We start from the raw sequence: 25,665 nt of genomic DNA, 5'->3' as shown, positions 1-25,665 counted from the left end.
CCTGACAAACTCCGGGGGCCAATCTTTTTCAGCTAACAGAATATCATAGCCTTTCGAGAGCTTATCCCAAAATAGACCCTTAATTTTCCTAGTCTTATCACCCTCTATACGCAATGTTATTTCGTATATTTTATGGGGCTCGCTAAGCCTGGCGTCGGCAGTTTCAACCTGAATGTATTCATTCGTGTCCACTGTCTCCAGATGACTCATCAAGATCTTGCGCGCTATACTGATTTCTGCTGCACTGTCCAACATTGTCAATGCCCACTCCCCGTTTTTCAACTGTGTCCTCAGTATTCTCGGCATGGTTGATTACTCTAATACTGGCTACCTTCTTTTTAGGAAATTGAGATTTCTTATTTTGAGCAGGTTCCTTGTCTTTGGACTTGGTGTGCTCTCCTGGGTCTGACCGTCCTCTTCTTTCCGAATTCTGTGGAAGAGATCGAGAGGGACGTGTATCAATACTTTGATATCTATCAGGTCTTTTTATATTATCCCTATTTCTAAGGTTATATCTTTTCTCAGAGGGCTCCCGTTGGGGAGACTGGCGTTCTCGAGTCGGAGTTCTTTCCCTCCGACGAGGAGACCTTCCTCTGGACTGGAAAACTTTTTCCTTGGGAGTGGACTGTTTATTTCCATCCCAGCTCTTTTTAGGAGTATTTAAATTATTTTTAATAAATAATTTTTCTGGATTTTCGAGCAGTTGGGGCTTAACTGGTTTTCCACCCAAGCTGTCTCTACCTAATTCTTCATAGCATTTTTCTATGATTTTTGCAAGCTCAACAGGATCTTTTATATCCGTTTCCCTCAACTTCTGGCGAATCGCCACAGATGCTGCTTCTCCCTTTACATTGGCTAATAATATAGCCGTGACCTGCTTGAAATCTTTCAGTAATTTCATACCTAGATTTAAAGCGGGCTCTGGACCGAATTCATTTTGAATCTGTTTTAGCACGTCTGGTATTACCGCCATAGACGGAACACCGTGTGTTTTTGTGTAAATGGAAGCAAAGACTGTACCCCAAGTGTCACAGTCCTCCACGTGTGGTGCGATTCCCATAGGAAGGCAGATGGTCAAGATTCTGTGTTTCTCAATAGGGGTAGTATCAGGAAATACTGCCTCTATTTGAGTGATTTTCTGGGCTAACCAGAAAGGAATTTGTTCCCGTTTTACGGGTGTTTTACCAAGACATGACTGTATGTTCTGTGGTGTAATTTTATTTGTGTTCCCCTGATGAGGGGTCAGCTGTGGTGTATTAACAGCTGGCTGGACTGTTGCAGTCCGTATTACATATTGGACTAATTGCCTATGTATTTTTATTAATGTGTTTAGCTGTGCTAACAGCTCTTCTCTAGACATTTTTGTAATGTCAGGATGTGGTGTGTAGCTGGCTAGAACCGGCCACGTGGCTCCTGGTCTACCTAGTGGACCGAGCCTGGTAATGTGATCATTGTGTTTTAGGGCGCCATTAAACCAGAGCAGGTGCTCTTGAAATTTAAGTGGAATTTCAACCTCCTCGAAAGGGGCGTACTCATCCGGAGGTTCCTCTATTTTGTAATAGTGAAACTCTTGTGTTATAGCGTTTACCGCTGGAAAGTTTATCCATGAATAGAATACCTCTGTCTGCCGATACTCGTGAGCCTCTATCACGAAAATTACTGTACCACCTTGAGGTGGCAGTCCGTTTTCTATAAGTTTTAAAGTTATAGATCTTCTTAACTGGACCGGGATGATAATAGCATCCGGGTCTGTGTATTCGGGACCTTGCTGAGTCGCATCTACTGCGGCCCCAGTGGTGCCGTTGTTTTCTACTGACATTGTATAAATGCAGTTTTTGCAGAGTAGGTCTCCAAGGAGACAAAGATTAGATGCACAATATTTTGGAACACTGTATCCTTCAACGTTGAATAAACCAGAGCTTTACATAGGAATCTCTTCCTACTAAGGTCGGGCGGATTTTTAACCTTTCACCCACTCCAGACGTCTATTGGAGTATTTAAGGGAGAAAGGGGTGTGAAATATGCACGACTGAGTTACTCTACAAGTCTTACGTTAGTTTATCGCCTTACCAAACGTTAGGGCGCCATGTAGTGTAGTTCCTAGTTTCCCACTAGGCCCTGCGCATTGGAATAACATAAACAGTAGTATCGACGTGGAACTGGCTATATTCCAGGCCTCCACTGACTATGCTAAACTTAATTGGGTTGTGTTACCAACTAGCTCAGAGGTCACTGGAAACTTTCTTCTCTGCATAGGAAGTGATCAGCTTCCTTGGCACAGACAAGAAGGGATTCAGCTTTCCAACAACCGTGCAACATGACAACTTTGCTCCTCAGATCAAGAGTCGATCTCTAGGGTCGTGTGAAACAATAGACATAGATTTCACTCAGTCAGTCTAGTGCAGTTTACTTTCACAGTATGTAGAGAATAGAGAGACGGGCGTGTATCAATAAAAGGTTAACATTTATTGAACAGTCTTTCTTCTCATACAAGAGAAATGTATTGCCACAATTGCAATAACTGTTATTATGAAAAGTACGTACAGTAAGATAAGAATAGCGAAATAGAACTGTAAAAGCATTGATATGGTTTCTTAGCCATACAATGGTTTAAAAGTAATAAAACATTTATACAGTCATATATACATTAGGCTAACATACTCAACTGGTGCTTCTAACTAAGCCTACCCCAGTGTGCCTGACCTAGGCCTAACACGTGAGAAGGGGGAGTAAGTAAGTAGCTTAAGTTAAGTTGGTTTTGCCAAGGTTTGTTTCAAGAATTCTCTTCTAAGGGTTTAGTCAACACCATACCTCTGAATAGAATGATGGAGGATTGGTATCTCCTTCAGGGGTCTCTCTCGATATCCCAGTTCACCTGCGAGGGTAAACCGGAAGCGCCGGGACTGGATTTCTCTGCACGAGAAAGGCAGCGGCTTCTCTCAGCGCGTCTGGAGGAAGGAGGGGTGACAGCGTCCGCGGGCAGCTGGGCTGGATGTCTTCGCAGAGGACGGCTGCACGGCTCCTCAAGCGTACTGCACCATAGGTCGCGCTGTAGCGGCGATAATGGTAATCAGCAGCTTCACCACCACAGGATAGCAGGCTGCAGCGACAGGCAATGCTCAACAGCAGTTTGCTTCGCTCTCACAGCTCACAGCTTCGCTCTCATTGCTTAAGGCAACGTTGGTAATATTTATACCTGACAGGTGCCGGGTTTGACGCAAGTTTGCTGGACATAAGACGTCAATTAAAGATGTCACTAGGAAGTGGCAGCTATCAGTTGCTCATTAGAGTTCTATTACTAATCAAAACATAGCAAGCGGGGATTTCCAGGTTTGCTAAGTTTTTATCTTGTTGAAGAACTCGGAGTGTTATCTAGGAATATCAGATAGTGACTGCTGCTCTGTCATTGCACTAATTGGTCGCAAAGGAAGTAGCAGAGAGTCATGCTGGAATGTGGCTCTGTGGCTCTGCTCGTGTGAGGCCAGAGATGACTTTACAGAAAATCATACTTGAACGGTTATGCCAATATAGGGAATAAAGGGCTTTATAGCCGAATAGGGGCATAAGGTCACAGTATCGATCAGGAACCTAGATAAGCACATGACAATACTGGTCCTAAAGGGGTTTGTAAGTGTATTACATGGTGATCTCACACAACCACACCATATAAAACAACCCATTTGCTCACACACTATGCTGTAACCTTCTTGTGTGAGGCCCTATTTCTATCTAGCCATAAATAGGATCAGGTCTCTATCCTTAAAGTTTAAAAGTCTGGTAATTATCAGGTGAGCGGCTACTCCTGGTGAGGGCTACGGGCACAGCAAACTATGGCTGACTCCACCAAGAACACTGGGGTGAATGCAGCACTACTGAACAGACTTTTGAGCATATTCTCAACAAATCTCATTACCATGGATTCACGTACACTCAGTATGCATAGACTGTTGCAGTGTGAACAACCCACTAGACCTTCATTTTTGGCTTGAACAGCCTACACCATCTCGTTCAGTAGGGATAGTTTCACATCTCTGCCACTCACTGAATCCCCAACTTCTAACACATGTTGCTCAAGAGGGTCAATGAGGTCACTGTGCTTGCCAAGCTTCTCTTTCAGACTATCAAGGCTGTCTATCAGAGTGTTAATAATTAGTTGATTGTCACTACTGTGACAAGGTCTGTGACTGTGTTTCATGTCCAATAGTATGGCACACAAATCTTGGTTAGACATGGGTTGCAAGGAAGAAACTTTCAGTGAGGCATCTGAACACCACAGGACTGGAAGTCAATTGCCACTATCAGCTCTTTAGCACCCTATTTCTCTATTATGGCACATCAAGCAGAGGAGGAGTCCACAAAGCCGCGGTTAAGGCCAATGGGAAGTTTGTCAAGACTATGCTTCCCAAGGGCACTCACGAATGGATACCACAGGCAGTGTGGTTGAGGGGCAGGTATGATGAATCAGTGATTTCAGTTTTATAAGGGACCCTTAAAGCACCTCAAGGAAGTTGGCTCAGAAAGATTCAGCAGAGCGGCAACGCCATAAGGAACAATCCCACCACAATCCACACAGTGAAGACACTGGCTCAGGCAGGAGTGGATGGGCAGTTGCAGACTCTATTTAATGCCCCACAGAGTGCCCAAACATGACTCACCTTGGGTCCAGCGCTCCTGATGTTTCCCATAAGAGCTCCTCATCATGGGTGTTGGTGAATAAAGGACCAGCCTAAAACCTCAACAGGACAGCATGCCAAGTCAATTTATCTCCACTTGAACGCACCCGCTCAAACCTGCTGGCCAATCGCACCAGTGGTGGGTGCCAGGCAGTTGCCAGTTATGTCACAGGTGAACACAAATGCTATGAGGGGGCTGCCGCACCAGCGCTCACATCCTGGCAGCCTCCCAGCTCAGTGCCCAGTGGGCCCACACGGGCACCAACGTACTCCCGGATCTGCGATGGTACCCGGGCACACTGCTATCTCAGGCACCCAGTGACCCAAGATAAAGTCGGAGGACAGAGGCACCAGGTAAGGCTGTCAGGCAGGGTCAGGATGCACCTGCTTTAACAACACTAACCAGTTCATGTCAGACTATTAAATAAATCACCAGGGGCCGCCTGGCGTCAACCATGGGTCATGCCTTCCACTCTAAACCTTAAATCACAAATGTGGTAAAGACTGCACTATGAAGGAAGAAAAGAATCCCTGAAAAATGTGTAGTCTACAAGCTGACTTGTTCCAATTTCACGTCAGCATTTACTTACCACAGTTCATTCTACCAATACCTAGCCCAGACAATATTACCACTCTTCCACTCCTTCAGAACCCGCTATCTCTGCCTTGTCCTTCCTAAAACAAAATTCAAGCTCCTTTCACTGTACTTCTCAATCTACTGGAAGTTTACAACTTTCCACATCCTTTCTCCAAACAGCTCTCATATTTCCATCTCACTTCTCCTCAAAGCTGATCCACAATATAATTGACCTTAAAAAAACAGTAGTTACAACCTTGATAACTTTTTTATTTCAGGACTGCCTATATTGGCAAGTCATCTTTTAAAGACTCAACAGGATAACCTATGATGGTAAGGATCATGATGTTGCAGCACCTACGACACTTCGACACATTGTGGAACTGGTGCCAAGCCTCTAAATCAGAAAACGGGTCCTTCTCAGGCTTTGGTCTGAAGTCACCAACTGACAAGTCTCCACACTTCTTAACACAGCCTACAAAGTTGGTATGTATATTTTTCCACAGAATTTATGAATACAGTGAGAGTTCAAGTGAGATGAGCAAAGATATCTCCAAGGAAAAAGGAACAAATATGGAAAAAAGTAACCATTGCAAGCATTAATACAAGCTTAGTATTGAAGGATTCAGTACTCTCCAAACAGGGAATGATGCACCATTGGTGGCAGTTACAGAGCACGTCAAAGAATTTTGTGTGTGTGCACGCGCAAACATATGGCAGATTTGTGCAAATTCGTAAGCAGAATTGCCTCGCATCTTATCTTCCTAAATATCAAAATAATCTGAAACCAAGAAAGACTCTGAGTAGAACAGAAGCAAGAATTGCTTAGGAAAAGTTATGACAAACATGGTCACAGGAATCTTAGCACAGATTCTGAAAACTGTCCCACCACACAAAGTTAACTTTTTCCTCACCGGTTTCATCATTTTTGCCACTGGAATCTCCAAGTAACCTGGAGTTAATCAATGATATTGACTGAAGTTTGACAGTCAAGTTTAGGCTTAACTAATTAGGTGGTGCACAAAAGGTTTACCACAACAAGTAATCAAGTGTGGATCCTATTCCTCAAAGGCCTGTAAGGTGACTAACAGTTGGTGGCAGCTGATTCCCCTCAGAACAGTAGAGACCTACGAGAGATCATTTGTAGGAAGAATTGTGTCAATGCAGGACACAATAAGAAAGCCTATCAACATGATAGATTCCATCTGGGTTGACTTTGTCTTCTTGTGAACATGGCGACCTACCCGCCCCTAGTTACTGGGCTTGGTAGAACAAAACTATTGCTGTTTGGGGGAAAATCTACATATATTTTGTTGCAAAATAAGCTTCCCTTCACTGTACCTGAAACTTGCCCTTTTCCTATTCTTATGCTGTGGTAAGCACCACTTGGCAGCCAGGGAAACTTGGATGAGAACATACAAGAATAACACAAACATTGCCTGGTCAAAGCAGAACCAGAAAAGACACAGAAAAAGAAAGAAAATTATTGCATATAGTCAGGCTCTCATCATGAGCGGTTTGTATTTCCTCATGAAGCTGGTAATGTTGTTATTGGCCCCATCAAGAAATATGAGCAGCTTGGGAACCAAGGCCCTGTGAGGGAGAATGAGGAATTCCTGGAAAAATGAGACCCAAAAGTAATGTTTCCTAAGAGGACTCCTAGGGTTCAACCCATAACCGAAACGCGTCGACGCATTAAAGAAGGGTTAAATTCGAAGTTGTCAACTATTAATTGGGTATAGGAAGGGAAAGCCTCCCCAGTGTTGTCAACAAATGGTCTGAATCAACCATATATTAGGACAAAGCCTGTTGTCTTTTTTAAATTTCCCCATTGTCCACATTAGGTGGTTTTATTAATTGTACTTGTGTTTTTTATGATATTGTATATGGATTCATAGGTTTTTTTATTTAAAAATAAAATGTACACTTTTTAACATAATTTAAGTTTTTTCCTTGTTAAGTGTTTGCCAAGCATTAAGTGGACTGGTTATAAGTGAGAAAGTGATTTTGATAGAGTGAGGTGAGTGTATGAATTTTGTGATTACTTGTCCTCCCAGCGGGAAAAAATCTTGTTTTACTCAATCCATAACCCCCATTAATTCTGCCCATCGAGTATAGGTATTCTACGGTATGCGGAATTAACAACAGCATCTAGAGTATGTGTAATGAGAACTTTTGTTTTCATCAGTGCAGCGTTTCATTAATTCTGCCCATCGAGTATAGGTATTCTACGGTATGCGGAATTAACAACAGCATCTAGAGTATGTGTAATGAGAACTTTTGTTTTCATCAGTGCAGCGTTTCAATTCTCATCAAAGCTTTGCTTGGTGGACTCCCGACAGCTCCCATAACATAAGAAATACTGACCACCTTAAGCCATTAACTTGCAATTGAAGGGCATGGTCTTGTCTTCCTCTCAATAGCAACACCAGATGTACATTCATAAACACATACTCCTTTGCCTCGCTGGCAGAATAGTATGCAGAACTGCTTGGCGAAGGAAGAGGAACAGAACAATGTCTAAGAGGACAAAGTCCAATACCTAGCTGACTACAAGTGATGTTATAGAAGTTTCAAGGGAGCAAGCCACCAAGAAGGCACAAGAAACACACAGCTCAGATATCTAGAACTGTTCATCTAAACGGTATCAAGGCATAAGAGAACAAAGAGCTATAGATAAATATGGATGTATGACGTTACAACGCATGCTTTTACCACGCATGCTGTTACAACGCAAGTATTACATCGAAAACCTTTACAACGCATTACACTTGGGGGTGCTGGATAGTGAATAGTTTAATTTACTATTCCAACTCCAGTCCCCGTGAACACTTAGGAAGATGTTGGATATTAAATTAAAACTATTCCTTATCCTAGAGCTCCCCCCAGTGTAATGCGTTGCAATGGTTTTCGTTGTAATACATGCGTTGTAACAGCACTGCGTGGTAAAAGTTGCGTTGTAAAGGTTGCATACCAATAAATATTCTAGGATTGAAAGGGTGGTTAGCTGTATCATTCCAGGCCCATGTAGTATTCCTTGGGAGTCTGTATCAAACCAAATCTGGCCCCGGGGACAAAGAGGTTTTTCCGCTATCCAGCCCATCTCTTGTGATTGTGTCCAACTGAATGCAGCCAATCAACAGAAGCAAAAGAATAGTCTTCCTAGACCTACCATTGCAGAGTGATGTGTTAAAAATCATGGGTGGGTACACTACATTCCAGTTACCTGGCAATTACCTGTTGAGGCTATGGGTTGAGTGTGACTCGCCTCTCTTGAGGGTGCTATTATTAACCAGAAAGGAGTAGTTTCTTACCTGTAACTCCAGTTCTGTAGTAGGGGTATCTCTGTTATAGTCATAATCTTGTGAATAGTCCCGCCCATGTGCATGGCACCGGAGCAATCAAAATAGTCTCTTGAGTTGTCTTCTTCTGCAGTCCTGCATAGACACTTAAGAGAAAATTAAAGACAAATAATGCAGCCTAAAACTACAAGGCTACATTGGCCAGCACTTCATCTCGAAGTGAAAAAGATTGCCAAATAATATTACATTTTACACACTTTGTAAAGTTCCACACCTAGAGAAACTCCCCTTCACAAAAATCCTTTGTCATGATAGAGAGGAAGGGTTGGAAAGAAAAGCCCCATAGGCTGCCATTATGTGTCTGAAAAGTGGATACAGTGTCTTTAAGGAACTCTCCAGAGACCCTCAGTATCTCAGGATGCACAGCCAAAGGCCTTTAACTTTCAGTTCTTTTTGAAGGTGTATAAAGCAAGGCCTGTAGCATTCAGTACAGTATTGTTTCATCCACCGGGGAGGAGGGTGGGCGCTTATGACTATAACAGAGATACCCCTACTACAGAACTGGAGTTACAAGTAAGAAACTACTTCTTCTGTAGTAGGGGATCTCTGTGTATAGTCATAATCTTGTGAATAGAATGGCAAGCCCATCCCAACAAACCAACCAGCGGTGGAGGAAACAAGACAAAACCACTACTGTGCAAACAGATTTTTCAATGAAGCCTGCCCAACCTGAGCGTCTGCCCTGGCACCAGTCCAGGCAGTAGTGTTTGGCAAAGGTATAGACCGACTTCCAAGTAGCAGCCCTGCAGATATCCGCAATGGGAACATTACGTAGCAAAGCTGTTGTAGCCGCTTTGCCCCTGGTGGAATGAGCCTTAGGCTTACCCCCTAAGGTCTTGTTATCCTTTTGGTAACATAGCTGGATACAGGACACAATCCATCTAGAGATGGACTGTTTAGAGGTGGCAAGACCAGTCCTGACCGAACCATAATTGACAAACAATTAGTATGACCTATGAATGTCCTTGGTCTTATCCAAGTAGAATTTCAAAACCCTTCTTATATCCAGGGAATGAAGAGACCTCTCCGCCGGAGAGGAAGGATGTTGGAAAAACGTAGGTAAAGTTATCGTCTGCTTAACATGGAAATCAGAAATTACTTTCGGAAGGAACTTAGGGTGAGTCCTCATGAAAACTTTGGAAGCATGAAACACTGTATAGGACTCTTGACAACACTGTATAGGACTCTTGACAACACTGTATAGGACTCTTAACATCTCACTCACCCTGCGGGCCGATGTTATAGCCACAATAAATGATAAATGATGTAGAGAAGCCTTATGAATAGGTTCAAAAGGCTCCTTTATCAACCGTGACAGCACCACATTCAGTTCCCATGAAGGCGCCGGACGGCGAACAGGGGAAAATACTTTCTTCAATCCCTCCAAAAAATCTTTAATTACAGGAATCTGGAAGAAGGATGTTTGTGAAGGGTATTTCCTATACGCAGTTAATGCTGCGAGGTGAACCTTAATAGAATGGAAATTAAGGCCAGATTGAGCTAAATCCAAGAGATATGGAAGGATGACATCTTCCTTGCACGAGGTAGGATCAGCGTTCTTGGACGTGCACCAGATGCAGAACCTTTTCCACTTATTGGCATAGGAAGTCCTTGTGGAAGGTCTCTTAGCCTCCTTGAGTATTTCTATGCAGTTGTCAGGCAAGTTCAAGTGTCCATATTGTACTATCTCAGGAGCCATACCGCCAAACTCAATGATGAGAGAATGGGGTGCACCATCTGCCCCCCTAACTTCGTGAGAAGGTCCAGCCGACATGGGAGCCGCAGATGGGGTTGGAGAGACCGGTGGAGCAGGTCCGTGAACCACCACTGTCGAGGCCACTCCGGAACAATGAGGATCATTCGTGCTCTGGATTGAGACAGCTTGGTGAGTACTGCCGGAATCAGGGGAATGGGTGGAAAAGCGTACAGAAAGCTGTTCCATAGCGCATTCCCCAGAGTCCCCGGTTGGTAAAACCTGGAGGCGAAGTCTCCGCATTTTCTGTTTTTGGCAGTGGTGAACAGATCTATTTCTGGAGTGCCCCATCTTTTGAAGATGTTCCCTAGCACCTCGTCGTTTAGGACCCACTCGTGGTTTTCCTGGACCAGCCTGATGAGTGCGTCAGCCTGAGCATTCTGCACACCTGGTAGATGGGTAGCCGTTATCGTCAGTCCTCTGGCTAGCAGCCAGTGCCAGATCGCCTGCGCTTCCTGGGACAGTGTGCGCGATCTCGAGCCCCCCTGCTTGTTGAGGTAATACATTGTGGTCGTATTGTCCGTGTGCAAAAGCAAGGAGTTTGTCTGGAAGGACGGATGAAAGGCTTTCAGCGCCAAATGAACAGCTCTGAGCTCCAGAAAATTGATGTGATACGTGGATTCCGCCTAGGACCATGTTCCTTGAATCTGTAGATGGTCTGAATGCGCTCCCCAGCCGCGGAGAGAAGCATCCGTCACAATAGTCTGTATGGGAATGTCCTTATGGAACGGAACCCCCATGAGGAGATTCTCTGCTGAATACCACCATCTCAGGGACTGTTGAGCGTGTAGAGACAGTTGGATCCTGTTGACCCAGCTCCCTTGCTTCTGGTCCCATTGATCCTCCAGATATTCCTGCAGCGGTCTCATGTGGAGGTGTGCATGTGGTGTGAGGATGATGCAAGAGGCCATCGACCCCAGAAGAGAAGACACCGTCCTCACTGTCGTTGATGGAACGGACATGAGAGCCTGAGCCTTCCGAAGGATCAATAAGCGTCGCTCCTCCTAAGGAGACACGCTTGCTCTGAGAGTATTGATGGAGGCTCCCAAGTGCTGCAGGCACTGAACAGGAGTCGGAACGGACTTGGTCATGTTGATATGCCAATCCAGCTGATTCAACAAAACAGCTGGCCTGTTGAAATGCAATTGCCCTTCCTGGAAGGTGGAGGCTTTGATCAACCAGTCGTCCAGGTACGGGTAGACGAACACCTTGTTCTTTCTCAGGTGCGCTGCCACCACTGCCATGCAAGTACTGGGTGCAGACTTCAGACCAAACGGTAGTACTGTGTTCTGATAGTGATTGGTGCCAACTAGGAAGCGCAGGAACTTCCAGTGTTTCCATACAATGGGCACATGGAAGTACGCATCCTTCAGATCTATTGCGCAAAGCCAGTCTCCTCTTTGCAGCTGAGGATAAATCTGGTGCAAGGACAGCATGCAAAATTTCTCCCTGCGAATCCATTTGTTTGCTTGTCGTAAATCCAGAATGGGCCTGAACTTGTTTTTGTCCTTTTTTGCATACCAGAAAGAACCTTGAGTATAGACCCTTTCCCCTTTGAGACAGAGGGACGTCTTCTATCGCCCTTTTTCTTAACAGGATATCGGCCTCTGCTTGAAGTTCGTGCAGCTGGTATTGCGAACGAACCGGTGGAATAGCTGGAGGAGGGCTGACAAAACGAAGACTGTATCAATTGCAAACGAATAGTTTCTTACCTGTCGGTGTAGTTTTGCAGCTTGAAGATCTTTCTGGATTCACTATGCTGTGCATATTCCGCGGTCTTGTGGTTGGGTCCGGATTCGTAGTCTTTTCTTTGTTTTTTGTTTTTTGTAGCCCATGTGGGCGTTGGCGTCACCCCTCCTCGGGTGCATTTCTGGTGACGTCGGCATGCTTCCTGCGGAAGCTCCCAATCTTGGGCGCCATCTTCGGATTCTTTTTTCCGTGTTTCTTTCGTCTCCGAAGTGATGACAATGTTCTATTTAGGTGAAACCTTTTAACCCCTTTGTACTTAAAGTCCTTTCTACTTTTTTTTTTTTTTTTTTTGACCACCTCTTCCCTCTCCAGCCTCATCTTTCTGGCGGAGGTGGGTGGGTTCGCTAGTGAATCCAGAAAGATCTTCAAGCTGCAAAACTACACCGACAGGTAAGAAACTATTCGTTTTGCAGCGTGAATCTTTCTGGATTCACTATGCTGTGCATAGATTTTGTAGCGGTTTCTCATTTCTGTGGCGGCTGGGTGGAAGATGAGCGTTGGTTTTTGAATATGTGCTGGAGCACCTTTTGTCCGACTTGTGCTTCCTTGTTCATCTGAATATCCACGCAGTAGTGCTTCGTAAACGTGTGCACCGAAGCCCATGTTGCCGCCAGGCATATGTCTTGTATGGGTGTGTTAGCCAGGAAGGCTATTGTAGCACCCTTTTTCCTAGTGGAGTGGGCACGTGCCCCCTCTGCTAGTTCTTGCCCAGCCCTTTTGTGGCAGAGTTGAATTGTTTGCACGATCCATCGTGCAATAGTGTTTTTGGTTACTGCCTTGCCCATGAAACTGTTGGCGAATGACACAAAGAACTGTTTTGTCTTCCTGTATCCCTTTGTCCTCTCAATGTAGTGCATGACCGCCCTTCTGGCGTCTAGGGTGTGCAGAGCTCGCTAGTTGTTGGTTTTTGGAAAAAACTCGGTATCTGTATGGACTGGTTCATGTGGAATTTGGACACCACCTTTGGCATGAAGTGTGGGTCGGTCCTCTTCACAACCCTGTCGTGTATTTGTATGTAGGGTTCCTGTAGCGTTAGTGCTTGAAGCTCGCTTACTCTGCGTAAGGACGTTATTGCAACCAGGAAAGCTGTTTTCATAGTTAGCATTTTTAGTGAGGCCTTGTGAAGTGGTTCAAAGGGCTCCTTCATGAGTTCCGTTAGGACTATGTTCAAGTTCCATGCCGGTGGTGGCACACGCTTGGGTGGTGTGATCCTCTTCGCTCCTTCCAGGAACCTCTTCACAACCTGTGATGTGAAGAAACTCCTGCCCATCTCACCCCTTGTGTAGGCGACTATCGCTGCCAAGTGGACCCTCAAGGAGGACGAGCTGAGGTATTTTAGCACTGTGGAGTCCTCCTTCATTTTATTGTGAAGCCTTTCTTTCCTGCACCACATCGTGAATCTTTTCCACTTTGCCACATAGCACTTCCGTGTGCTGGGCCTTCGTGCCTCCCGAAGGACCCTGAGGGTGCTTTCTGGCAGTTTCAAATGTGCGAACTCTATGTCCTCAGGAGCCATGCCACTAGGCTCAGGCTCTCTGGCTCTGGGTGCAGTACCTCTCCGTTGTGCATGGAGAGCAGGTCTTTTCTCCTCCCGAATCTGTGGGGTGCACTCTGTGTCATCTCCATGATCTGCGAGTACCATGTCTGCCTGGCCCACTGTGACGCAACCAGTATCAGGGTCATGTTGCTCGCTCTGCACTCAGTACTCTGTGCATCAGTGGTATCGGGGGAAAAGCATAAGCAAATGTCCCGGACCAATCTATCCAAAGGGCATTCACAAGGGACCCCTCTTCGGGTTGTCTGGATGCGAAGTTTTGGCATTTTGCATTCTGGTGTGTTGCAAACAGGTCCAATGATGGCGTTCCCCACCTGTTGAACAACCACCTTGTCTCCTGAGCATTGAGCTCCCACTCGTGGGATGCCGATGTATGTCTGCTGAGCCAGTCTGCTTGAATGTTCTCCTTCCCTGGTAGGTGTATGGCTAGCAGGTCTATCCTGAGGGGGATGGCGTATCTCCATATCTCCTGCGCCAGTGTTGAAAGCGTGGTTGACTGTGTTCCACCCTGCTTGTTGATGTAGAACATCGCTGTGGTGTTGTGTGTCTGTAGTAACACCTTGTGCTTGTACAGTCTTGTTTGGAAGGCTTTCAGTGCAAGGAAGATTGTCTTCAATTCTAGGTAATTGATGTGCTTTGTCGCATCTGTTGGTGTCCACAGTCCCCTCACTTTGAGTTCCTCCATGTGAGCGCCCCATCCCTTCAGGGATGCGTCTGTGGTGATGGTCACTGTTGGTGTTGGGGCGTTAGAGGCTTTTCCCTTGTTATGTTCTCCATGGTCCACCATGTCATCTCCTTCTGCACTGCGTGCGTCACAACCACTAGATCCTCCCAACTGCCTGAAGCCTGTGACCATTGTTCCTGGAGCCATTCTTGGATGGGTCTCATGTGAAGTCGTACATTCAGTACCAGGTGGATGCATGATGCCATCATCCCCAAGATCTTGCTCGCAGTCCTCACTGTCCGAGCTTGTCCCCTCCGGTAGAGGCGAGCTTCCCTCACCAGTGCCCTTGCTCTCTTCTCGCTGGGAAACACCTTGCCCTGTAAGGTGTTGATCTGTTCCCCCAGGAAGATCTTCACTCGTTCCGGCTCCATTGACGATTTCTTCCAATGGATGGAGAACCCCAGGTTTATTAGCGTGCCCGTCACTGTATGTGCGTGTTGCTTGCATTTCTGGTACGAGTATGCTTTCACCAACCACTCATCCAGGTAAGGATATATGTGTATTCCCTGCCTTCGTAGGTGCGCTGCGACTGCCGCGAGGCACTTTGTGAAGACCCTCGGTGCTGATTTTAGCCCGAAGGCTAGTGTTGTGAACTGGTAGTGGCTTTCTCCGATCGTGAACCTGAGCATATGCTTGTGCTTTACGTTCATTGGGATGTGCAGGTAGGCGTCCTTGAGGTCTATCGTGACCATGAAGTCTCCGATCTGCAATTGCGGTAGCACCTGTTGCAGGGAGGTCATTTTGAATTTTTGTGTTCTTATGAATTTGTTCAGGAACCTCAGGTCCAGAATGGGTCTCATTGTCTCGTCTACCTTTGGTACGAGGAAGTACGTTGAGTATATTCCCTTGTTTCTTTCCTTGAAGGGAACCCGTTCTATGGCCTGCTTTCGTAGGAGTTATTTTGCTTCTTCCTGAAGCCGCTCTAGCTGTTTGTTTGCTAGTGGCTTTCTCTTTAGTTTCCTGCTTGTTGGCCTTCCTTCCAACTCTATGCAGTATCCGAATTGGATGATGTTGAGGATCCATTTGTCTGATGTGATTTCTCTCCATTCCTGGAGGTAGAATCTTAATCTTCCACCCACTGGTGTTATGTGGTGGTAGGTGTCCAGTTTGTCTTGACCCCTTTGTACGTGCTGCCCCCTGAGATCTTTTCTGTGGGCGGGCACACGGATCTTTTTGAAGTCATTTAGAGGCTGGCTGCTGGCCCCCTCTTTTATGCTGTCCTCGTCCATTTCCTCTCCCTCGAAAGGACTGGCCTCTTGACTGGTACTGCCAGGACTGCTTCTGCTGACTCGGTTGCGCCTGCGAGTCTGCCTGGTGCGTCTGTTGGAAAGCCTGGTGTGATGTACCTGGCTGGTTTCCACCCCTTCCGACGGGCCTCCGTGACTGGGTGCCCCTTTTGTTGCCTCTGAACTGCAATGCTCCCATGGATCTTGCAGTTTCATTGTCCTTCTTTAGTTGACTGAGTTTTTCATCAACTGTTGTTCCGAACAGCGTCTCGCCGTTGAACGGTGTGTTCAAGATGCTGTGTTGCACCTCTGGTTTGAAGCCCGAAACCCTGAGCCAGGCGTGTCTTCTTTCAGTGACACCCATCATCATGAGCCTGCTGGAGGTGTCTGCTCCATCCAGGGCCGTCTTGAGGCAACAATTTGCCGCATTCTTCCCGTCTTCCACCAGTTTCTCGGCCCTCTGCCTGGCCTCCTGGGGCAGGTCTTTCACCAGCCGTCCCAGCTCCTCCATGATCTGGTACATGTGCCTGTTTATGAGGGCATTAGAATTAGCCATGCGCCATTGGGTCGCGGCATTCCGTTCGATCCTTCTGCCCACTAGGTCCATCCTTTTGCTCTCCTTATCAGGTGGTGGTCCAGAAGTAGTGGGCACGTTAGCCCTCTTCCTTGCTGTGGCCGGGATGATGGAGTCAGCTGAGACCGTGCCCTGAATGTAGGCTCGGTCCTTTGAGGAATGCTTGTACTTTTTCTCCGTTCTGGGAGTGACTGCCTTGCATGTTGCGGGCTCCCTGAACGCTTCCATCCCCTGCGCCAAGACGCTTTCGAGCATTGGCAGATACTGGCTCCTTGTTTGCGTGGGGAGTAATGTCTCGAGAAGAAAGTCTGCTTTCTGCTTCTCTTCGTCGAGCTTGAGTCTAAAAGCTGCTGCCGCAGACCTTATCACCGAGTTGTAGGCCCGATGTCGTCCGGCGGCGATGGCCTCAAGGGATTTGTGTCGACCGCCTCCTCTGGGCTTTCGGTGTCGACATCCAGGTAATCCTCCTCCTGCGGGTCAGAGGTGGCCGACTCGGCGTCCATCCTGCTGTCCTCTTCTTCCCCATAGTTGTAACTCTCGTAGGGGTTCTCGTCATCTTCCTGGTCGTCGACCATTTCGACGCCAGGGTCATGTTCCTCGACGTTTTCGTCTTCCTCCTCGACCAGTTCCAGAAACGGGTGGCTTGGTCTTGTGGGGAATCGTGAAGGCTTTCATCTTGGCGTCGAAATCTTTCTTCCGCTGCAAGATGTTTTCCATTTCGGCTTTGAGGCGCCTTCTTTTCTTCTCCATCTCGGCCGCGTGGTCCGCGCCGGGTGGTTCGGCCCCTCTCTTCGGCGCTTGGCTCGGCGGCGAGATTTTCGGTGCCGGAGACTTGGACGTTGAACTGGGTTTCGGGTCCCTGGACGGCGTTGGGGCCTTAGGGTCTTTCTCCCTCGGCGTCGATCGGTCCCTTTCGGGAGGCGATTTTCGACGACTTCTGCTGTCTCAGCGCCGGGGACTCCTTCTCAGAGGATCCGCTGGGCCTGTGAGTAGTCGCGAACGCCAGGTGTTTCTGCGTCGGCACTTTCGGGGCCTTGCCCTCGTTTTTTCGAGACTCAGAATCTCTCGTGTCCCCTACCTTATCAGATGTCTTCGTGTAATCGGTCTCTACGACCGTGTAGCTGTCGTCTTCGGCGGCAGCATTGTCCTCTTCCTCCGAGGACATCCCCAGCTCGTACAGCGATGGCGTCGGGGCTTTTCCTTGCAGGGTGGCGTGCGCTACCCTCTGGCTCGCTCTCACACGAAGGGTCTTCGGGGCGAAGGAGGAGCAGGCGTTGCAGTCCTCGCTCCTGTGGTCTACCGGTAGGCAAAGGTTGCAAACCGGGTGTTGGTCTTTCTGCGCGTACTTGTGGTGGCAGTTACGGCAGAACTTGAACGGCGTGTTGTCCACCATCGAGCGTTCAGGGCTTCCCTGGCCGCGTGGACGTCGACGATCGTCGAAGTTCTCGATGATTTCTCCTTCTTCTTCGCTGGTCAGTGATCGGCGAAGTCTTCCGTAGTCTTCTGGTGAATTTCTTCTCCAATTTCAGTCTTTACCTTGTACTTTCTCCAAAAATGTCTGGAGCCCAACGGGAACGATCCAGACCCGACCGCGGAAAAAAGAATCTGAAGATGGCGCCCAAGAGTGGGAGCTTCCGCAGGAAGCATGCCGACGTCACCGGAAATGCACCCGAGGAGGGGTGACGCCGACGCCCACCTGGGCTACAAAAAAAAAACAAAGAAAAGACTACGAATCCGGACCCAACCACAAGACCGCGGAATATGCACAGCATAGTGAATCCAGAAAGATTCACGCTGCAAAACAATTTTTAGTACCCACTTGTCCTGAGTTATTGTTCTCCACTCTGCCAAGTAATTCTGTATGCTTCCCGCCACCGGAGTGGGTAACGGACGAGGGGGAAGTAACTCCTCAGGGTTTAGACCCGGCCAGGCCCTTATTCGCCGAGGAGGCCTGCTGGCCGCCTCTGCCCTTCTGACGCTTCTGGAAGGGTTGTCGTTGGTATTGCTGTTGTTGCTGCTGCTGTTGGCCAGCTTGACAACCTTGCCCTCGCTGTAATCTCTGGGAAGAGTAACGCCTCTGGAAAGGGCGGAAGGACTTCCACTGCTCCATTGGTTTCTGCAAACCTACAGCTTTCAACGTTTCCACTTCCGCCTTCATGCGGGCCATCTCTTCGTCAGCATGAGTCCCGGAGAGGGTAGATCCCTAAAAGGGCAAGTTAGCAATCCGCTGTTGCGCCTCAGGTTTAAGAGAGGTACGGCGCAACCAGGAGTGGCGTCTCAAGTTTATGCCATGGCAGTACCCATGAGCAGCCAGGAGAGAGGCGTCTGCCGCCGAAATGGTGACCTGATTCGAGACCATCATGCCCTCATTCAAGATCTCCAAGAAGTCTTCTCTCCTGTCCCTCGGGAGGAGCTCAATTAATTGCTGCAGGGACTCCCACAAGGAGCGGTCATACTGACCTAAATGCTTTCGTAGAGGTGGCAGCTGTACTGCAGACTTTTCTCCCTGCTGAATCCATTTGACGGCTCTCCTTGTCGGGAGGGACCGTAGACGAAGGGGCACTAGAATGCTGCTGCTTGGCCGCTGTCACAATGAAAGAATCCGGGACTGGATCTGCTCTTAAGAACGCTGGATCCAAATCCGGGGGCCTGTACTTCTTTTGAAGCCTGGATGGCGCCGACTTCACAGAGGCTGGCGTCAGAAACAGCTCCATGTCTGGTTCCTCCAGTCCTGGCACCAAAGGGCAAGAGAGGTGCCTGCGCTCCAACGTTTCAAAGATCACAGAGGTGGAAGGGGTGGGCACAGTCTGTGTGATCCCCAACTTCGCTGCCTCCCTCAGCAGCACATCCTGGAACGTCACAATGTCATCCACTGGTGACACTCTCGTAGGAGGAGAGTCTGACAAAGTGGGAGAATATCTCCTGTCACTCGACGAGTCCGTGTACCTGGACCGTGACTTTTCCCTCCGCCGACGATGACGTGACCTCGTCGAAGATCTACGCTCACTGCGAGAGCGATGCCTCCCTCTGGATCTTGACCTTGGCTTTCTGGGCCTTGTAGGAGCCACCGGCCCAGGAGCTGCGGAAGCGGAAGAGGTTGAGCCGGAACCAAAGGCTTCGGTTTTGGAGGCCGAGGCGGTGGTGGAGGAGGAGGTGGGGGTGGAGGAGGTGGCGGTGGAGGAGAAAGAGGCGGAGAAGGAGGAGGAGGAGGCGGAGGAGGAGAAAGTTGCGGAAGAGTAGGAGGCGTAGGTGTCCTGGGCCTTGAGGGTGAATAGGTCCGGGAATAATCAGAGTCCGGCGACCTAAGAACTCTCCTCTTCTTACGAGTAGGCCTCGGGGAGGATGCTCTGGAGGTAGATCTATCTGAGAACCAGCGACCGGTGATTTGCCGATGATGAGGAGATGCTAACCACAGAGGCACTAGACACCATTCTGGGCCTCGACTTCCTCTAGGTCCCTCCTCGACGTCGACCTCTTCGACGTCTCTCTTCTCGACGTCACTCGTCTTGACGTCGACAAACTCCCCGACGTCGAGTGCCTTCGCCTTGATGTTGATCTTTCTCTCCTCGACGGTGTCGCCTCGACGGCGAGCGCCTGCTTCTTCGGGACTCATCACGACGTCGATGGTGTGTCGATGCCGGTAAAGTCCTCGACGTCTACCTCGTCCAAGGTCTCGACGTCCTAACCCTCGACGCCAAACGTCGACGTCACTTCGACCCAGAGCCCTGGGTCGACGGTGAACAGATTGTAGTCATACCTCTCGACGCCGACGTCGCAGCCATCGACGTCGACCGGGAGCGGTGCCTTTTCTGGGCCTTTTCTTGACTGGGGAGCCCCCCTGAGGCCGATGCACGGGCAGCGGATGATGACAGAGTCCCTCCATGCCCAGAAGTCCCACCTGGTTCTTGATGTCTCCTCTGCTCCAGGCCTTGGAGACGAATCTTCTCCCTGTCACGCAGGGTCCTCCTGGAGAAAGAGTGACAGATATCACTGGAGTCAGGGACATGGGTAGAAGGGAGACAGAGTATGCACACTCTGTGGGGGTCAGATTTAGCCTTCTTCCTACCACACTCAGGGCACTTGTCGAATAAAGCTGGCATGTTGACAATATAGAGGTGGCAAAACTGGTAAAAAAAAAAGACAGCAACTGGAAGAAGAAGACCCCAGACGTCGAGTGAAACACTCAAATCACTGGAAAAGCTCCAAAAATTGAAGATATACCCAAAAAGGTAGAGCTCAATGCTCCAGGGTCCTGCTAGCAGGAGCCGGAAAAAAAACTGGAAGAAAAAGGCCTTTGGCTCTTAAAGGCACGGTATCCCCTTTCCAGACACATAATGGCAGCCTATGGGGCTTGTCTGTCCAACCCTTCCTCTCATGACAAAGGATTTTTGTGAAGGGGAGTTTCTCTAGGTGTGGAACTTTACAAAGTGTGTAAAATTTAATATTATTTGGCTATCTTTTTCACTTCGAGATGAAGTGCTGGCCAATGTAGCCTTGTAGTTTTAGGCTGCATTATTTGTCTTTGATTTTCTCTTAAGTGTCTATGCAGGACTGCAGTAGAAGACAACTTAAGAGACTATTTCAATTGCTCCGGGGTCCAAGCACATGGGCGGGACTATTCACAAGATTATGACTATAAACAGAGATACCCTCCTACAGAAACCTGCAATTTACTGTTGGTATACCATCTACAACTTGTATCCAATATACCTGCAGGAGTATTTATTTGAAATGTGTATACAGCATCATCTCATCGGACAGGTATCAAAGCGCTTTACAGAGACCCTAACAGTTTGCATCAGCAAAAAGGGGGTGAACCAAAAGAGGAAACAGCCTTTACAATTAGGTTTTTACCTCGTGTGCCTTTACCACGCATTTTCATAGTGCACATATATTTACTGTGAATATGCATTTACAATGCATGCCAATACCACGCATTTAAGGTGAGTTGGGGGGGTCTCCCCCCACAAATACATTGTTTTCAAATCGAAAAACAATGTGTGGTATTGGCATGCGTTGTAAAGGAATATTCGCGGTAAAAACATGCATGCTAAAAATGGGTGGCAAAGGCATTTAATGTATTTACATCTCATGTACCGTTAACAATCAACCAAAAGGGGGAGGGAGAAGAGGGTGGAGAAGGCAGGAAGGGGAGGTGGAGTGAGAGTAACATGGGGAGTTTAACAACAGTAATGCAGCTAAAAAAACAAGTAATATAATGTACTCAGATGTCTGTTCCTTGCGGGCCACTAAGAAACTTGATAATTTTCCACAGAGATTAAGATTTGAAGAGGTGAGTCTTGAGGCATTTCCTGAAAGACAGAATGATAAAGCTGCATCTTGGGTCTAGTGGGAGAGTTCCAAAAAATGGGTTTGTAGGAGACGCATCCGAGTAGAGCCCCCATTAATTAATTTTCTGTATGACTTACAAAATGACCTTTCAGCTTGTGTCATATATGGTGAATGCACAAAGAACTTTAAACTGCAGCATGGGTCTGTCAGGGTTGTATTTTAGCACCTTTTTTATTCATTTTTTTATTAATCATGTAGAACTAGCACAGACTGACCCATACTTGATGTACCCAAAGTGGGCGGCTGTTCAATTTCCGGATCTGCTTTATGCAGATGATTCTGTTTTAACTGCTCGGACAGCCAAGAGACTACAAAGACCTCTTAATCTTTTTATCAATTTTAGGAACAGTCTTGACCTCTCCACCAATTTTTTCGAAATCACACGGCATGAAGTTTGGCCCACTTAAAATGAAAACTATGAAATTTATAGTAGATGGTCATCATATTAGTTAGGTGGATGAGTTTTGTTATCTAGGGGTTCAGTTTGATTCTGGCCTTCATTGGTATTACTCATAACCCATATGTGATGGCTTTTAATAGAGCTATGTTTAGAATAGGTGATTTCTCATGTCGGCTTGGGCACACCCACAAAAAAATAGCCTTGGAATCTTACAAGGCCAAGTGCACCCCAAAAGCCAGCTATGGGTGTGGAATTTGGGGTTATGGCCCTGTAGCCCCAATTCAAATAGCAGAAAATAAAATTTTAAGGGGGCTATTAGGAGTCCCACAAAGTGTACCCTATGAAATCGTGCATGAAGGATTGGGTTATAACACCAACCAGCTTCAAATCTGTCCCTTAAAACTTTAGCTCTTAATTGGGATAAAGGAGGGGCTTGATACCGATTGTGTGCTCTGTTTTATACTGTTTTTCTCTTTTATGATTTTATTTTTAAAATCGAATAAAGAATATATTGATTGATGATTGAGGTGATGCATCCTATTTTGAACATGATCCTTGCCTCAATTGGAAGTCAGCAGAGGTGCCTCAGAATCGGGAATTAATAGGGGGAAAAAGTATTTCTCTTAGATTAGTCTGGCAGTGGAGTGGAATATGGCTTGAGTGGAGACAAATGCTCATGTCGGAATATCTGCTACAATGGCATTGCCTGTGTTAATTCTTGAGACGATCAGGAAGTGGGCTGTTTGTCTTAGGTGATCAGAAGAGAGAGGGTGTTTGATTTTCTTAAGCAGGCGGAGGTGGAAGTTGCCAGATTGTGCCATTTAGTTTAATTGTGCTGTCAAAGTTAGAGGAGTCCAGCATGAAACAGAGATTTGACTGGTGCTCTGTGCTGAGTTTAGCCCCATCAAGGATAGCTCAGTGAGCAGAGGTGAACCAATTTTGGAGGTGGTTTGGGGGAAGAGAAGGAGAAAAGCCAGGAGTTTCAGGCAGTGCAAGTCCATCCATGAATGAATTCCATTTCTAAACTTGTGTAGGGTAAGTCTTGTACGGAGGACACTTTTAGATGCAGTTTGGTGTCATCCATTTATTGATGTAGCTTTAGGGTGGTGTTGCATCTCGAGTAATTTCACATAATGGAAGAATAGAACTGAGTGGAGCTTTGGGATACACTACAGGTCACTGTTTATGTTACCAAAGAGTAATACACCAATTTTAAGAACTGGGACAGGCGGTTCAGTAAGGAGGGGAACCTGCTTACTATTGTCCCTCTGAGGCCCATTCTAAGCTTCAGGGTCTTGAGGAAGAGAGTGGGGTCCACTGTGCTGAACACCGCTGATGGATCTAAAAGGATGAGAAGGCAAACACTAGACAAGTTGTGATGTAACTGATCTCCCAATCCAGTGACTATGTCCAGTACTGAAGATCATCAGACAGCTGATTTCCAACATCTGGCTCTAGGTAGCCAAGTTTAATTGAGCACCAAAACTAATTGTCTGCTGCATTAGGTACCGTAAACTAATATTGTGACCAGGATTTAATCACTGTTCCAGCGTGTGTAGTTCCAAATTGCGGCATTGTTACTTTATGTTTGACACCTCTGCCTCACTGATGGAAATGGAGTAAAAAAAGCTGAAGTCTACCAAGAATACCCAAATGTGCACCCCCATAGTATAACTTTTACCTTGGTGACCCACACTATTAGAAGAAGAAAAAAAGGTATCATCTATGGTATGAATACCATGAATTTACTTCCAGAAATCATGTGCGCAGAAGGTGGCAGCACCTTCTATTTTTTCTGTATGCCTTAATTGCAATGTTTTACCTACCTATAAATAAAGCCATATTCTTTTGAGTACTAATAGCTCTGACTAACACAGAGTTTATTGTGCGTATTTTTATGCGTCATGCTATCTCTGAGTTTTCACCTCCCAATGTAAACCTTGAACGCTCAAGTTTGCTACCACTGGACAGAAAGAGGCCTAAGGAGAGTAACTTGGTTATACAGTTCACCAGCAATTGTATGGGTGGCCCTGGAACACTGGTGGTAAAAAACAGCAGCAACTAGGGATACTGCCCAGTAACCAAGGATTGCCCAGAACCTCCAAAGAAAAGACCTCACAAAGCGAGGCAAACTCAAGCCTCCTTTGTCTATCATTCATCCTTCCCCAGATCCAAGAGACAACCTCTTCATCTAATTGCTTTTAGTGCTTACCAGCTGTAGCTATGTACCTACCGCTCCTACCACCCTTTCATCACAAAGAAACCTTTTATCTCCCTTGTGTTATTTTGATTTTTCCCCCTTCTTTTGAGCTACTTGAAGGCTTTCCATCTACATGGCAATTTTCCTCTACTCAACTGTCTCTGCCAATTTTTAGAAGGTCTCATAACAGTTAGCCAACACCACGCTTTAGTAGGCTCTCTTCAAATTCACAGAATTCCTTTGCTAAACCTACTTTTCCACACTAGATCAGTTCCTTTTCTATATCTTATGTCTGTCCACCATCCATCGCATACCATGTTTTCCCACTTTGTATAATCGTACTCTCATTAGTTTCCTTTTTCTCTCTTCCAGTCACCTGTCAGACAATCTCTAATACCCTCACAACTTCCTGACCTTGCAAAATGATTAAACACTTACTATTATAGTCGTTGGTGAGACTTCATCTTCACCCAGACTGACACCCCCCCTCACCAACAAAATGCTCTTTGGAATCATGTTTCTTCATTGTCACGACCTTGTTACATTCTACTGACTCATATCAGTGTTCTTACCTTAACCACCCTCTGGTTCCCTTAGCCTGTGTGTCAGGCACAAAGTAATTACCCTTAACAAGAATGACATTTTAACGCTCGCATCTTTTTGAACTAAGCCTACAAAAGTCAATAGTCAAGAAATAAGTGTTATGGGTGTGTGTGTGCAAAGGATTGAAATGGACCCCCATCAATGGGGTAATAGGAAACACACAATGATGACCACTCACTGTCACAGGCGTAGGGTTTATCACGATCTTCAAGTGCTGCTGCTGCTGCATCCAGCTTTTTCCTGGCACTGGCTAAACCTTTGCCCTATAAAGAAAGAAAATGGCAGACTGTGAGACTTTGAAAGAAAACGTTGCGCAGGTAAAGCTCTGCTATCAGTGCAAGTCGAATTTTAAAAAGGGCATATTAGCAGAGGAGCAGAAGTCGCAGTTTATTACATGAAAGAACATGTTTTTCTGGCGATGGTTTAAAAAATTGTTAAGGAAGTTGTGCCTTTGACTGACAGAAACACTTCTAGTGAATCGCATTCTGAACAGCATCACAGCAATGGAATTTATTTTTAACTATATGAACAAGCAATGGGCAAAGTCAATAGGTGTCGCCTATACAAGGTATTGCCTTTGTCTATGTTTTAGCCATGTTTTACAGCAGCGCAATACGGTTAAAATGTAAAAAAATAAAAGAACAAAAAAAACACCAGCTAGCTACATATTTGGAATGTTTTGTTTACTGCTTTTAAGGGCGAGGGGAAAAGGAGGTTGGGAAAAAAGAAGTGCTGTGACGTCTACATCATATCACTGGAGGGAGAGTGGGTGGAGGGCGGGGGAAGAAGGCAACATGGTTAAAAGGGGTTTGGGGAAAATGGTGCTATGATGCAGCTAAGGGTGTCCATGTGACAGTGCTTTTGTAGTTATTGCGGGGGTAGGTGGGCTGCAAAACGGAGGGAGTAAGCCAATTAAA

At 46.7% G+C, this 25,665-nt stretch overlaps 1 protein-coding gene across 9 annotated transcripts in view; it reads right to left on the bottom strand.

Annotated features, from left to right (window-relative positions):
- Positions 1-25,665, bottom strand: part of DPF2 (double PHD fingers 2) — a 384,345-nt gene that overhangs the window by 189,116 nt on the left and 169,564 nt on the right. For all 9 annotated transcript variants that reach the window (XM_086938040.1, XM_086938042.1, XM_086938046.1 and 6 more), the window contains one exon: positions 24,927-25,011. In XM_086938040.1, the coding sequence (XP_086794166.1) occupies positions 24,927-25,011 (85 nt within the window). The remainder of the gene's footprint in view (positions 1-24,926; positions 25,012-25,665) is intronic.

Source organism: Lissotriton vulgaris, chromosome 9, assembly GCF_964263255.1.
Source record: "Lissotriton vulgaris chromosome 9, aLisVul1.2, whole genome shotgun sequence".
In the NCBI taxonomy this organism is placed as follows: Eukaryota; Metazoa; Chordata; class Amphibia; order Caudata; family Salamandridae; genus Lissotriton; species Lissotriton vulgaris.
This window is presented reverse-complemented; position numbering and strand designations above follow the sequence as displayed.